This window comes from Loxodonta africana, chromosome 21 (genome assembly GCF_030014295.1).
Source record: "Loxodonta africana isolate mLoxAfr1 chromosome 21, mLoxAfr1.hap2, whole genome shotgun sequence".
Classification (NCBI taxonomy): Eukaryota; Metazoa; Chordata; class Mammalia; order Proboscidea; family Elephantidae; genus Loxodonta; species Loxodonta africana.
In genome coordinates this window covers 45,526,101-45,542,806 of record NC_087362.1, presented here as the reverse complement: position 1 = coordinate 45,542,806, position 16,706 = coordinate 45,526,101, and the positions used below count along the sequence as shown (strand labels likewise).

At 36.7% G+C, this 16,706-nt stretch overlaps 1 protein-coding gene across 1 annotated transcript in view; it reads left to right on the top strand.

Moving 5' to 3' along the window:
* PKD1L3 (polycystin 1 like 3, transient receptor potential channel interacting) overlaps positions 1-16,706 on the top strand; it is an 88,663-nt gene that overhangs the window by 16,427 nt on the left and 55,530 nt on the right. Inside the window, 8 exon segments of the mRNA XM_064273501.1 lie at positions 1,064-1,312; positions 4,154-4,285; positions 5,792-5,968; positions 7,341-7,468; positions 11,869-11,999; positions 12,674-12,798; positions 13,164-13,395; positions 14,679-14,872. Of these exon segments, the coding sequence (XP_064129571.1) occupies positions 1,064-1,312; positions 4,154-4,285; positions 5,792-5,968; positions 7,341-7,468; positions 11,869-11,999; positions 12,674-12,798; positions 13,164-13,395; positions 14,679-14,872 (1,368 nt within the window).

Here is a 16,706-nt window from a genome sequence, read left to right as displayed (position 1 = left end):
GATTTAGGACATATCCTGCACGGACATGGCCTTATTAACATAACAAAGAAAACCCTATTTCTAAACAGGATGACATCCACAGGTATAGGGGTCAGCACTCGACACAATTCAGTCCATAACACAGTTCTATCAATTTTTGCTGTATGTATTTTAACTTTGGAAAAAAAGGGTTTTGACCTTTGTTTTGACCTCTCAGCACTTTCCATTAATCCTAAATCCAACCTTCTCACCACCTCTACCACGGTCACACCCTAATTCAAGCCACCATCACCTCCCATTTTAAATTTGGCATTTGCCTCCTACTGACCTTCTACCCTTTCCTCTCTTTGTCCATTCTCAACAGCAGCCAGACTGGTCCTTTAAAACAGAGATCACATCATGCCTCTGCTCCTCAAAGCCCAAATGTCTTCCCAAAAGAAAATCGATTGCCTGATATTCTCCTCCACCCCCCCCCCAAGATCTTTCTCATCTCCCCTCCTACCACTTTTGCTCATCTAGCCTCCTTGCTCTTTTAAAAACAACCCAGCAGGCCTTGGCCTCAGGGCCTTTGCACTCCTCAAATGCCCTCCTCCAAAATACTGGCAGAGCTTTTCCCCTCCCTTTATTCAACTCTCAGCAAAAATTCCCCCTCCTTACATCTGAGCACCCTGATTAAATACAGTCTTTCTATCTGCTTACCTTTATTTTTTCTTCATAGCACTTATTCAGTACGTGATTTAATTTGTCTGCCTCCGTGACTAACATGGGCAGGAAACTGGTTCATTTTGCTCATTGCTATATTCCCAGTTCCCCAGAACATTGCTTAGCAAATAGTAGATGCTTAGTAATTATTTATCAAATTATTGACAATAGATACACTAATGTAAATTCTGTATCTTAGAGAGGATACTATAATATGCATTTCTCTCAACTTGTTCGACAACAGAATCTTTTTGAGAGAAATGCCTATTAACATTTCACAGGACATGGTCATTCCAGAGCAATTTTGGAAACACTGCCTTCATTATTCATTATTTGGTAGGATCGGATTCAGCCTTTTCCTTTACATATTTTTATCTTTTAGTCCAAGACCCTGTGCCATCCCATCAGCCCATTTTCTTCAATAGTACCAAAAGTCACACAGCAGGTGATATCGGTCACATCTGTTCCTACCAGCCAGCCTCCACCTGTGATACCAGAGTTTACCAGGCCTACACCTCTAACACATGCTGAAAAAGCTCTGGAAGAAATAACTTTAAGCTCAAAGAAGGACTCACATTCAGATGTCTCCACCACTCATCTGCAAGCATCATTTCTGAATGCATCTGACCAGGTAAATGCACAAAATTGAAGCCACACCTAGGTAGCACTTTTACCCTTTCCTTCTGTTATGGCAGTGTTTCAAGAATAGCAATGATAGGAAGGAGATTAGTTTACCCTTTTACCTCTAAGCAGAATTATACCTAAGAATGCTTGATAGACAAGCATATATCCCAATTAAAAACAAAAACCTCCATTAAAGCATTCTACAATTGGTTCATGCCCACTTCAGTATTTAATGTCTTATTTTTCTCTAATGCTATGATATTTAATGTTTCAGATGAGGAGGAAGCTCTGGTCACTTGCCTCACTTTTTCAGCAGCAGCAGGCCCTTCTAGACAACTCCTACTCACCATCTCAAATCTCCTTTCACCTTTGTCACTTTTCTCACTAAACTTTCAAAAAAAAGTCAAAGCCACTTTGAGATCAACATTGACAAAGAAAACCATCCTGGTTCCATTTTTTTTTTTTTAAATCTCATATGCTACTTACATACAATCTAACATTTCTCTGCTAAAATATAATCCTATTTACTATGGATCTGTTTTCAGTGGTAATGAAAACTAGATGTTCTCTATTGTCCAGGTTAGCATTGTGTTCTACTGAAAAAAAAAAAACAGTAATAACTGACCTACAGGAGCTTAAACAAAGAGTTTTTTTTTTTTCTTTAAATAAAAAGAACCCTGAAGGGTAGAACATGAAAAAGAGCCTTCAGATAAATTATTAGAATCATTAAGAGAATTTATCCATATTGCTAAATACTAGATAAATATATTAAAGCTAATTATATTTTTAGACAACTGCTAAAAATACCAACAACAATCAGAAAATTAAAATTTAAGATTAAAAAAAGATATCATAGCAAGTACAAAAAATGTGCAAAAATCTTTATGGAGACAACTATGAAATTTTATGAAGAGACATCGAAGAAAACTTAGATAAATGGAGAGATATACTGTGTTCATGGATCAAAGACTTGATATTGGAAAAATATCAGTTCTTCTCAAACTGATCTACAGATTCAATATAATACCAATAAAAATCCCAATAGGTTTTTTTTTTTTTTTAACCTGACATACTGATTTTTAAATACGTGGCAAAATGAAAGGGCTAAGAATAGCCAAGACACTCTTGAAGAAGAACAAGAACATGCTCTAGCAGATATTGAGATTTATTAAAAAGTTGTAATGACTAAAACAATGTGGTATTGGCATAGGGATATCCTTACAACCGAATGAAATAGAATAGACAGTACAATGGACCTACACATATATGACAAATTTGTGACAAAAAAGACGTTGCATAGCAGTGGACAAAGGAAGAAAGGATGGAGGAAGAGAGGGAGGGAAGTAAAGAAAAGAAAGGGAGAAAATACTACAGCCGTATGCAACAACATGGATGATTCTTAAAAACAATGTCTAAGTGAAAGAAGCAAGACACATACTTAAAATTTCACTTATATAAACATTAAAAACAGTTAAAATAAAACTAATTGCTTAGGGAAACATCCTTAAGTAGTAAAATTGTAAAGAAAAGCATGGAAGTGTTTACTATAAAATTCAACGTCGTGGTTATGTCTGGGGAGCAAAAGGACCAAAAGAGTATATTGGGATGGGAAATGCAGGGAGCTTCTGTCTGGGGTACTGACAGTGTCCTGTTTCCTGCCCTAGTGGTGGTTAAGAAGTGTTCGTTTTACAATATTTATCAAACAATACATTATTTATGTTTTATATCCTTTTTTGTATGTGCGCTAAATTTCAACAATAAAAAAGGTTTAAAAACCAAAAGTCCAAGATAGATGGCCCCTGATGTTGGTTCAGTAGCTCAGAGATGTCAGGACCCGTATCCGCAGTGCTCTTGAGCTGCCTCTCATGATCACAAGACGGTCACTGCAACTCTAGGCATGGCATCTACATTTAGGGCAAGAAGGAGGAAAGTGATAGCTTCTATCAGGAAAGCAAATCACTTTCTGAAAAACCCTTTTAGACTTCTGCCTATGTTATATTAGCTTATGTCTTACTGTGTCATATGACTACCCCAGACTGCAAGGGATGCTGGACAGTGAGCAACTAGCTTTTCCAGCAGCAGAAACAGCAAGAAGAAACCAAAAGCAAAACCAAACCTGTTGCCATCAATTCAATTCCAACTCATAGTAACCCTATGGGACAGAGTAGAACTGTCCCATAGAGTTTCCAAGGAGCGGCTGGTTGATTTGATCTGCCGATCTCTTGGTTAGCAGCCATAGCTCTTAACCACTGTGCCACCAGGGCTCCTCAAAGAAAGGTGGTGGAAAATAATTGTAGCATCAGTCAACCAATTGTGTCTGCCTTAAACCCTTCTTCCAAAAAAAATTTTTTTATCCTTGGGAAACTTTCCTCTTTTAGTTTTCTCTTCTTTAAATTAAATTAGTTTCTTCTGTTTCCCAACACGTTTCATAACTTAGACTTCATTAACTTTTGTTTGTAGAAAGAATTTTCCTTACTGTGAGTTTCACCTGGTATAGATTGCTTTTGAATCTCATTGAATATAAATAAATAAACACATGCTCAGAACACATGCATATATTATTTTGATAATGACGTTAGACTCAAACATATTCTCATAAATCTTATTTTCAGACTTATTTGTCCTCGGACCAATTGTTGTTTTATTGTTATTAATTTTCTCTACTATATGAAAGAGGTGAAAATAAATTCTGTCATTTGCAGAAAAGCTTCTGAAAGTAATAATGGAGAGCCTGTGATCCTGGGAGCTCTAATGTTATTAGCGATCAATTTTGGTTAAAACATCTCAAACTACTAAAGTGTAATGATTTCACGTAAGTAATTTTGACAAAATGTTTCATTTCCACTAGGTCATAGATGAAATAGTGAGGAAGTTTAACAGAGCAATCCGTGGTTTGCAAACTCACAACGAATTGCAGAAAGCTTGTGAGGTCCTCCAGAAACTGACAGCCTTTATTCCAAGAATCTCTAAGCCAGCTAAGGTAAGGAGAGGATGATTGAGAGGGAACAAGATGTGAGAAAGGGAAAAGAGAAAGAATATAATAAAATGGAAAATACATAATCTGGAGACCAAAAGGCTGTCTCTTGTGGTCCATGCAGAATTTAGCATTATAAAGCTATTTTGTGGATACTCAATTTAAATATGAGCAAGTATATTTATACCTTTAAATCTGAAGATTGTGAGTAAATTGATCAATAGTAACATTCTCAGATATGCCATGTTTATTTTCTTTTGTTCATTTATCAAGTTACTGTCTTTCTGATCCATATGTTAGGAGAAATCATGGAGACAAAATAGATTAATTCTTTGCCATAGATAGGGTAGTACAGCCTTAAAACAGGCCTCACAAATCGGCACGCCCATGATGTTTTCATTTGTTGCAACCGCATTTACCAGTGTTGTTAGTTGGGAGTCAGGTCCGACTCACAGCAACCCCATGTGTAACAATGAAACATTGCCTAGGCCATGCCATCTTCATGATCGCTGGTATGTTTGAGTTCGTGTTACTTTCCCATAATTATTAATTTATCTTTCTACTGTCTACACTCAAGTAAATTAAGGTGGTAGAATTAGTGGTAATTTTAATTCTGTTTTTCCACTTTCTATACTTTGAAATATTGTGCAATAAGCATTTAACACACTCTGCATTGGTTTACTTGGGCTTTCTAATTATAGAAATAATACATGCCTGTTATTAAAAGGAAACTCTGATGGCGTAGTGGTTAAGAGCTACAGCTGCTAACCAAAAAGTGGGCAGCTCAAATCTACCAAGCGCTCCTTGGAAACCCTATGGGGCAGTTCTATTCTGTCTAATAGGGTTGCTGTGAGTCGGAATCAACTCAAGGGCAGTGGGTTTGGTTTTGGTTTCGTTATTAAAAAATCAGAACAAAAGTATATAAAGTAAAAAGCAAAAGACCTCATCATCTTTCTACTTCTTACTAAGCCACTCTCCAGAAGTAATCACTGTCATTAGTTTGTTACTAGTTTGCTGTATATAACATTCCAAAATTTTTTTTCTTTGCAAACCCAAGTGTATGTGTATATATATATATATGTTTAACAAAAATGGTATTGAAATATACAAATTTTTCTGCTATTTGACTTCTTTATTAATAATGCTGTATCATGGATATCTTTTCATGTTAGTACACATAAATCTAACTCATTATTTTAATGTTTTAGATTTTTTTCCTCTGCGTTCCCATTTTTATCTTCGTTTTGTTAATTAGATATTTGATTATTTTGTTAATTAGATATTAGATATTTGCTCTACTTGTCACTCAAAAAAGGTTACATCATTTCTTTAGAAAAGCATGAAATGCAAATCCTCCCTATAGGTAATATGAAATATTTTTTCCTTCCCTGCCAAATGGTAATATTGCTTTTTATAAAAATATGTGTATAGTACATTGAACTCTTTATAAGAAGAACACAAAATTAATGTAAAATAACCATGGATGGTATGTTTGTTTTCTACTCTTCCCAGATCAGTGTCATTGATTCCCTTGTCTACCTGAGTGAGCAGTTACGGAAGATCCCATTTCATAACAACAGCTCTCTGCACTTGAAAGTTCCTGTGACCATCTGCCTCTTTTATTCCCTCAACAACGTAATGAAAGCTGGTGAAGCAGGCTGGCAGAAATCTAAGTATGATGTTGAGTGGGTAGGTGCAATATATATACATATCTGGCCAGCTCTGTTTAGATACTCTTTTTAATCTTGAGGGATCCAGATATCACAGCCTTTCCCTAGATCTTTAAAGAGAATCCAGATGAAGTATTCATTGCTGAAGAAACCACTTTTCCAAGCCTTCTCTGGGGTCTGCCTCTCCACCTCACCAGGGAGCCAAAGCTACCTAGTGCTGCTGTCCAGTGAAAAGAGCTTTGTAAAGTGCTTGACATCCAGTAAACAATAAATAATATTTGGTGTTCACATGAAAACATACTCAACATCCTAAGGGATTAAGGAAAGGAAAATCAAAACCACAATAAGAAACCACATCACACCCACTTCTTAGCTGCCTTCTAGTTGGCCCCCCAAAGGATAAACAATAGGATGTGTCGATGAGAATGTGGAAAAATTGGAACCCTCAAACATTGTTGATAGGAATATAAAATGATGCAGCCCCATTGAAAATAGTTTAGCAGTTCCTCAAAATGTTAAAAATAGAATTACCATGTAACCTAGCAATTCCACTCCTTGGTATATACCCAAGATAGTTGAAAACATTTGCCTCCACCAAGATGTGCATACCCAAGTTCATAGCAGCATTATTCAAAAAGCCAAAAAGTGGAAACAACCCAAATGTTCATGAAGAATGGATAAATGATTAACAAATAAATGTAGTGTATTCATCCAGTGGAATATTATTCAGCCACAAAAAGGAATGATACATGCTACAACATAGGTGAACCTTGAAAACATTATGCTAACCAAAAGAATCCAGTCACGAAAGACCACATATCGTATGATGCCATCTATATGAAATGTCCAGAAGAAGCAAATCTGTAGAAACAGAAAGTAGGTTGGTGGTTGCCTAGGGCTAAGGGATGGAGGTGGGAGAATGGCAAGTGACTGCTAATAGGTACAGATTTCTATTTGGGGTGATGAAAATGTTCTAAAATTAGACTGTGGTGATGGTCTCTCAACCCTGTAACTATACTAAAAAAAAACTTGAATTGTTCTCTAAATGAGTGAATTGTATGATACGTGAATTTCCTTGCAATAAAACTGTTTTTAAAAACCACACACACACACACACACCCCATATGATGAGCAAGTCTAGGGCAGGTTATATCATGGGGCAAAGAAATATCCCCTTGGCTGGCCCTCTCAGTTAATTCGGGGGGTGATGAGTTTTTAGCCAGATTACAAGTACTTCCTATGAGGTTCCCAGGTCTTTCTTTTCCAATGAACATCACCTTTCATTACACTACTTTCATTACCCGATTCTCCTCCCAGCCCTTCAAAACCATTATTTCACTAGCACAATACACTGAGGCTACAAATGGTGTGGTATTTCCCCTTAAATGCAGGTAGACATCATGCTGGAAAGGTCTTTGCAGGCTCTTGGGATGATCCAGGAAGGATTTCTACAGCAGAGTTCGTTTTCTGAGTCTTCAGTGACTTTGACCTCTTCCGTTGTTACTCTAATGCTGAGCAGGTAACAGAGGAGGGAGGGAGGAGGAGAGTTTCATTTTATGCTGTTTATTTATTTATTTTTTAAATTTCATTTATTTTGTTGTTGCTGTTGAGAATATACACAGCAAAACATACACCAATTAAGCAGTTTCTGTATGTACCCTTAGGTGACATTGATTACATTCTTTGAGTTGTGCAAACCATTCTCACCTTCCTTATCTGAGTTGTTCCTTCCCCACTAACATGAATTCACGGCCCCTAAGGTTCTTATCTTATACTTCAAGTTGCTGTTATCAATTTGATCCTGTATAGATAGTTCTTAAAAGAGCTTAATGCTCAAGGCAGATATTTTTTACTAGTTAAGCTAAATTATTATTTGTTTTTAGGAAGACTTTAGGGGATATTTTTGGCTTAAGATTTAAAGATTATCTCAGGGCAATAGTTTCAGGGGTTCATCCAATCTTCACGGCACCAGGAAGTCTAGAGTCTGTGAGAATTGGAAATTCTGGTCTGCATTTTCCCCGTATTAATGAGGATTCTTCTATAGATCAGAATATTCAGTAATGCTAGCGAGGCACCATCCAGCTCTTCTGGTCTCACGGCAAAAGAGACAGTTGGTCATGGAGACAATTAGACACATATCCTTCTTCTATTCCTGATGCTCCTTCTTCCTCTGTTACTCCAAGTGAATAGAGACCAATTGTTGTGCCTTGGATGGCCACTTGCAAGCTTTTAAGACCTCAGGCACTACACAGCCAACCAAGAGTAGAACAGAAGCACTAAACATGTTATTAGGCCAATTAACTGGGATGTCGCATGTAACCATGACCCTAAACCTCCAAACCAAGAAACCAAATCCCATGAGGTTTTTGGTTGTACATAAGCAGCCTGAGAGCTACTCTTTTTTTGGTCATTGTTGTAAATACATCTATCACACAACTTTAGCCAATTCAACTTTTTACAGATATACAATTTATTGACCTGAAAAAAACCACAATAATCGGCTGTGCAGCCCTACCCTTAGTCAATGCAACATTTCCATCACCATTAACACCTCCTTCCCCTGCTTTTCCATCCCTGGTAACCACTAATAAAATTTGTTCTCTATGCATTTGCCTTTTCTTGTTTTTTATACAAGTGAGGCCATACGGTATTTGTCCTTTTGTGATTAGCTTATTTCAGTCAGCATAATGTCTTTCAGCTCAATTCATATGGTAGGATGTATCGAGATTTCATTTCTCGTACTGGTTGAGCAGTATTTCATTGTATGTATGTACCACATTTTCTTTATCCATTCATCTGTTGATGGACGTTCTGGTTGTTCTCACTTTTTGGCTATTGTAAATAGTGCTGCAGTTAACATTGGTGTACAAGTCTCTGTTGGAATCTCTGGTTTCAAGTCTTTGGGGTATAATCCTGGGAGTGGAATTTCTGGGTCAGGTGGAAAATCTGTTTTTAGTTTTTTGAGGAATCGCCACACTGTTTTCCACAATAGCTGTACCATTTTGCATTTCCACCAGCAATGGGTAAGGGTTCCAATCTCCCCACATCCTTGGCAACTTTTGTTATTTTCACTTTTTTTTTTTTTTTTTTAATCTTAGGCATCCTAAAACAAAAAACAAGAAAACCTGTTGCAGTGAAGTCGATTCTGACTCACAGAGACCCTATAGGACAGAGTAGAACTGCCCCATAGGGTTTCCAAGGAGGGGCTGATGGATTCGAACTGCTGACATTTTGGTTAGCAGCCAAGCTCATAACTACAACACCATCAGCGCTCCACTTAGCCATCCTAGTGGGAGTGAAACAGAATGTCACTGTGGTTTTGATTTGCATTTCTCTGATGGCTAATAATGCTGAGCATCTTTTGTGTGTTTGGTGGCCATTTGAATGTCCTCTTTGGTGAAATATATATTCAAGTCCTTTGCCCACTTTATGATTGGGTTGTCTTTTTGTTGTCAACATTTTATATATATTTTGGTTATTAGATTCTTGTCGGATATGTGATTTCTAAAGATATTCTTCCAGTCAGTAACTTGTCTTTTAACTTTTTTGGTAAAGTCTTTGATGAACAAAAGTTTTTAATTTTTTTGAGGTCCCATTTATTTATTTTATCTTTTGCTGTTTGTATTTTTGTTATTATATTAGATAATCCATTGTTGAAAGCTAGGCCTGACAGCATTGCCCCTGCTTTTTCTTCTAAGAACTTTACGGTTTTAGTTTATACATTTAATTTACACGTTTAATCCATTTCGAATTTGTTTTTGTGTGTGGTGTGAGGCATGGATCCTGTTTCATTTTTCTGCATGTGGAAATACAGTTTTCCCGGCAACATTTATTGAAGAGACTCTTCTTTCCTCCATTGAATGGACTGAGGACCCTTGTCAAAAATCAGTTGAGCATAGATGCATGGGTTTATTTCTGGACTGTCAGTTCTATTCCGATAGTCTATGTGTTTATTGTTATACCTGTACCAAGCTATTTTGATTACTGTAACTGTATCAAGTTCATTGCCGTTGAGGTGGTTCCGACTTACAGGACTCATAGGACCCTGTAGGACAGACTAGAACTGTCCCATAGGGTTTCCAAGGAGCAGCTGGTGGATTTAAACTGCCGACCTTTAGGTTAGAAGCCTGAGCTCTTAACCTCTGTGCCAATAGGGCTCCCTATAGCTGTATATAAAAAAAAATAGTATGTTTTAAAATCAGGAAGTGTGAATCCTCCTGCTTTGTTCTTCTCTTTCAACATTGTGTTAGCTATGGCACTGTTGGGTGCCATTCCATATAAATGTGAGGACTGGTTTTTCTGCTTCTGTAAAGAAGGCTGTTGGGATTTTGATTGGAATTGTGTTGAATCTATAGATCACTTTGTGTAATACTGACATCTTAACAATAATAAGTCTTCAATCCGTGAACATGAAACATCTTTCTAGTTATTTAAGCCTTCTTTAGTCTCTTTCACCAGTGTTTTATAGTTGTCATAAGTTCTTTATGTCCCTGGTTAGATTTATTTCTAGGTATTTTATTCCCTGTGAGCCCTGGTGATGCAGTGGTTAAGAGCTCTCTAAGATGCTATTGTAAATGGAATTGTTTCCCTAATTTCCCTTTTAGATTTCTCATTGTTGGTATATAGAAACCCAGCTGATTTTTGTTTTTTGACCCTGTACCCTGTACCCTGCAACTTTGCTAAATTCTTCTATTAGCTCTAGAAGCTTTCCTGTGGACTCTTTTGGATTTTCTATATAAGATCATATCATCTGCAAAGAGAGATAATTTTACTTCTTCTTTTCTAATCTGGATACATTTCATTTATTTTCTTGTCTATAACTCTGGCTAGGACTTCTAATACATTATTGAATAGAAGTGGTAAGAGTGGGTACCCTTGTCTTATTTCCAATTTCAAGGGAAAAGCTCTCAGTTTTTCTTCATTTAGTGTAATGTTGGCTGTTGGGTTTTCATATATGAAAATTCCTGAATCATATTCAGGAATTTCCCTTCTATTCTAATCTTCTTTAGGGTTTTCATCAAGAGAGGGTATTGAATTTTGTCAAATGATTTTTCTGCATCCATAGATACGATCATGTGGTTCTGTTTCTTGTTCTCTTGATGTGGTATATTACATTGATTGATTTTCTAGTGTTGAACCATCCCTGCATTCCTAGAATAAATCCCTCTTGTTCATGGTATATGACTCTTTTAATATGCTGTTGGATTCTGTTTACTAGTATGTCATTGAGGATTTTTGCATCTATGTTCATAAAAGATATTGACCTGTAGTTTTCTTTTTTTTTTGTGGTGTCTTTGTCTGGTTTGGGTATCAGGGTTGTGTTTGCTTCATAGAATGAATTAGGGAATATTCCTTCCTTCTCTATCTTTTGGAAGAGTTTAAACAGTACTGGTGTCAGTTCTTCTCTAATGTTTGGAAAAATTCCCCAGTGAACTCATCTGGTCCAGACTTTTTTTTGTTGGGAGGCATGTGATCCCTGATTTGATCTCTTTGCTTGTTATGGGTCTGTTGAGACTTTCTATTTCCTCTTGAGTCAGTCTGGGTATGTTATGTGCTTCTAAGAATTTGTCCATTTCTTCTAGATTATCCAGTTTGTTGCCATACAGTTGTTTATAATATTCTGTCATAATTCTCTTTATTTCTCTTAGGTAAGTTGTAATGCCCCTCCTTTCATTTTTTTAATTATTTGTATCTTTTCTTTGTCAGTCTAGGTAAAGGCTTGTCAATTTTATTGATCTTTTCAAAGAGCAACTTCTGGTTTTATTGATTCTCTCTATTGTTTTTCTGTTTTCAATTTTATTTATTTCTGCTCTGATCTTTTTATTTCCTTTCTTCTGATGGATTTAGGCTTCATTTTAGGTTTTTAACATTTAGAGAATATACAAACATTGATTTCCATTTTAAATTCTTTTTCCTTAGCCAAAACATATCAACTTTGCCTCTGAGCTATTATACTCTGGGAGACCCAGCACCTGTGAGGTTAGGCTTTCCATCAGCTTCGGCTTTGGAGGAGCTCTTGAATGAACACCCAACAGTTAACGTCCAAGTGAGTGTGAAATTAATTGTGATCAGAATAAAAATGGGATTTGGTGACCACATAGGCATTTGCATAAAAGGAATGCTCCATGAAATGTAAGCTGACCAGATGAAATGAGAGAATTTGTGTGCCATTCATTTCTATTTTATGCTGGCAAGAATGGAGTCCTCTTAAAAATGATCCCTGAGAGAGGTTAGGAATATTAAACATGCTTATAGATTTAACTAAGTTTCTGCGTGATGACTTGAACTGATATCCACTTGGTTTCTTCTAGGATCTTCACTATTTACACAAACTGGGAATATCTGAATAATTATTGACTCAATATACCAACCTAGTCAGAGAAGTATTATATAACTTTCAGCAGTTATCTAGCAAACAAAAGTAGCATTATTGGCTTACTCTGAAGAGCAGATTACTTACTTTCTCAAAAAATAGAATTCTCCAGGTATAAAGATTAAGAAAAAATAATTCTGAGGGTCAGAGTATATTACTTATCTTTAATTAATTAATTATTTCTTATTTGATGTTACAATGAAAAACATTACTTCATTTGAGATATTAGCAGGGGGAGAACATCAACATTTACTTTCATTTGTGATATTTGATACCTTATTACCTATCAGGGGGCCATTTATAAATACTTTGTCAACTGATAAAGCTGAAATTTTCTTTGTCTCTAGGTAGCAGGACTAGCTTTCAACCCCTTCAAGAATTTTGATAACAGGAACATTGTTGGAAGCATTGGAAGTGTATTACTAAGCTCTAATAATAAATTGCTCCAAGTTCATGATTTAATGGAAGAGATTGAGGTATGAATTGATTCTTAGGGGATAAAATAGAAGGAAATAAGAATTCCTGGAGAATAGAATGGAAGGATGCAACAACTTAAAGGAAATCATTTTAGATTTATGGCAGTGCCACTGTTGTGTTATTAACATCTTTACTTTGGAATTTTTACAAAGAGATATACCTTACCCTTAGGAGAAGGTGTTTTAGGTCTAGATTTCTCTCCCTTAACCCTCTCCCTTGAGATAGTAGGCACTATGTTACCTACTAATATTCAGACAGGAAGACCTAGGAAGTTTCATTCCATTATCACCATAAAGAAAACTGAAAAGCATCAATGGACGGGTCATCTAAAACATGAAGATTTATTAATTATCTCTTATTATAGATCATGCTCTGGAGAAATGCTAGCATGGAAACCCATTCCACCAGCCTCAACATGAGTACAGACCATTTTACGATCGCAGTGAATATCACTTCCCTGGAAAAATCTCTGATAGTGTGCATAGAGCCTGAAAGTCCTCTTTTAATCACACTCTACCTGGGCTTCCAAAATCAGCCAAACCACACTCACTACCACCTGAACATCACCCTTCCAAAGGATCCAGTGTGGCAGAAAGGTAAAACTCCAATCAGATCTCAGAAATTTACTTTAAATGCATTTTTTTCCTTTTTCTTTTTTAGTTATTTTGAGATAATTATAGATTCACATATAGTTATAAGAAATAATACAGAGAGATTCCATGTACCCTTCACCCACTATCCCCCAGTGATAAATCTTGCATAACTATAGTAAAAAAACTATAGTACAACCAGAAAATTTACATTTATATAGTCCATTGACCTTATTCAGTTTTCACCAGCTTTGCATTAACTCATTTCTGTGTATGTGCATGTATTTAGTTCTATGTAAATTTATCACATGTAGATTCATGTGATCATGAAGTGCATTTAAAAAACAGATGAATTGTGGGATGGATAGAAGATGAAAAAGCAAATATAGTAAAATGTTAATTGTAGAATCTAGTTGGTAATTATACAGGTCTTCACTGTAAAATTTTGTCAACATTCCTGTATGGTTGAGAAATTTTCCTGATAAAGTATTGAGAAAAATATATCAGAATGGATAAAGCACATTAAAGCTTCCCTTCATGGTGGTCTTCCTGTATTGAAAGAACTTTTTTCTGACTCTAGCATAGCACTGGAATGATCACTTTTTAAGTTATTCTTCCTGTTAGGAGAAGCACCCAAGGCCACAACGCTCACTGCTGAGTTGCCAACTACAAAGGTCTCTCTGCATTACCACCAGCCCATTTCCTGAATCTGATGGTGCACTCAGTTCTTTTTACTGATCTTGACAGTAACCTTGTGCCATTTAGAGCTGGAAGGAAACTTAGAGATCCTTTGTTCCAGACCTCTGGTTTTACAGATGAGAAAACCGAGACCCAGAGAGACTGTGTGACTTGCTGACACCTTACAGCGCCCCCCCCCCGACCCCCCGGTGACTGCCAGGCCTAGAATGCGGTCTCTGACTTGCAGTCCAAGGCTCTCTCCCTTGAACTGCTCTGTTCCTGTACTTGCTTTATCCTTGGGTTTCTTTTGTTGTCTAGGTCTTCTTTCTACCGATTTAGATGCTCGGTTATTTCATTTTTCTAAAACTCATAGTGCGTTCTAGTTTATTAGTCCTAAGTGTTCATGTGTCAAAAGAATACAATTTTTTTGCTGAAACAGGAGTAATCCAGAACCCCACACTATATCAGTGTCATTTTCTTTAAAATCTTTTGACTCTAAACTTATCATTTTCTAAAATAAATAATAATAATAATAGACCCTTCAGAAGGAAGGTTCTAATAGCATTTTTGTTTCATCTGAAATACACCTAAACTCTCTCCTTTGCTCCAAGATGAAGAATATACATGGGTGCTGACTCCAGAGAGTCTGCAATATGGGATTGGCACCTACTACATAACAGCTATGTTGAATAAAACCAAGGAAGGTGCTCAGCAGATGCCCACCCTGCTTTCAGTCATAACTGCTGCCACTCAGTGTTATTTCTGGGACAGCTACAACAGAACATGGAGGAGCGATGGATGCCAAGTAAGAAGCCGAGACTTTTCTGCCTCAGCTGGCATTAAACACAATGCCTCTGTTATCTCATTGGGGGCAGCACAGAAAGAAAAACAATTGGAAGGGAAATAAATCAACCTGGGGAAAAAGAAGGAGGATTGTGTGTAGTGGGCAAAGAAAGTGTTTCTTTTTTGAACAGCAATGGGCTTGTGCTTTATAGTTGTAATTCCTTTCTCAAACATTAGTCCAGGATGAATCTGACAATTCTAGATAAAATAGGCAAAACAGTATGTGGAAGCTGTTAGATTCTACAAGTATTAAATATGCTGTGGGTAAAATGAAAACAAAACCAAAAAAAAAATTCAGACCCGTTGCCATCGAGTCGATTCTGACTCACAGAGACCCTATAGGACAGAGTAAAACTGCCCCATAGGGTTTCTAAGGAGCAACTGGTGGATTTGAACTGCTGACCTTTTGGTTAGCAGCCAAGCTCTTAACCACTGTGCCACCAGGGTTCCAAATGAAAACAAACTTCCTGCTAAATAGAAGAAATCCTTGTAGTTATAGATAAGCTAACAGATTCTCGTACATTCCAGGCCAGGTAGAGGCAGGTTATTATTTCTGTAATGATAGCCTTGCTCTTGGTGTCTGGCCGCTTTAAACAACACTACATTTTCACACTAGTGATGCTGTAAGATCCTGTCCTATTTAAGTGTTGGTTTGGTAGCACAAAGAATGTGGTTCAAGGTTCTGGAAATTATGAAGTTGTTCTTAAAAGATACTGAGAAAGAGTTATTCAGTTTGGAAATAGAAGGAAAGAGGATTCTCTGGAAGGCATCTGCACGATTAGTGGCCTTAAGCAGTGATTTCTGGATGATCTAGAGCAGTGCCCTAGAAGTATTTGCTTCTCAAGAAAATCCTCAAACTGGGGAGCTTGTTTAAAATGCAGATTCTGACTCAGTAGGTCTGGGGTGGGGCCTGAGATTTTGCATTTCTAACAAGCTCCTAGGTGATCTTGATGCTCCTTATTTAGTTAGGGAATCCACATTTTCAGTATCAAGGCATGAGAGCTTTCCTCCTCTCACAACACAAACCCTCTGATTACAGAAAAAGGCACTGGGATATTTCCTGCCTTCTTGAAGCTCTTTGTAGTCCTTGGACTCCATGAAAGGAGCAGAGCTGCTTGATACAGGATAAGAGTTGTTCCCAGGGCAGAAAATAGATTGGGCATGCAGACTTTAACCTTATGCCGTGGAAACAAAAAGTGAGCCATAATGGCAATATTTTAGGCTTTTCATCTGGAAAATCAAACATGGAACCAATGCCTTCCATGTATTCACCTATGGACATACTTAAAAAAAAATTTTTTTTTAATAAAGAAATGCTACAAACATATGGAAGGTTGCAGGGAATAATATAACATACACGCACAAAAAATAAAAGCCACCCCTCAGCTTTATCAAAAATTACTATTTTGCTCTATTTATTTTTTTTTAAATAGTAAAACACTTAGAATTAATTGAAGCCCTCTGCTTATCCCTCCTATTTCCATTCCTTCCCTTTCTCCCAAGGACAACCACTGTTCTGAAGTCGGTGTTTTTCATTCTTGTGTTTCTACATATGTATGTATTTATTTTTTCAGCAAATATTTATTGAGCATCTTCTATATGCCAGGTCCAAGTGTAGAAACTAGAGATAGAGCAGTGGACAAGATAATGTTCTCATAAGCTTACAGTCTGATGGGAAAGACTGACAATAAATAGATAAATATTTAATGTAATGTCAGAGAATGATAAGTATTGTTTTACATGCTTTTTTTAGTCTTCATGAAAATGTTGCCATACTGTACATATCTTTCTTTAAT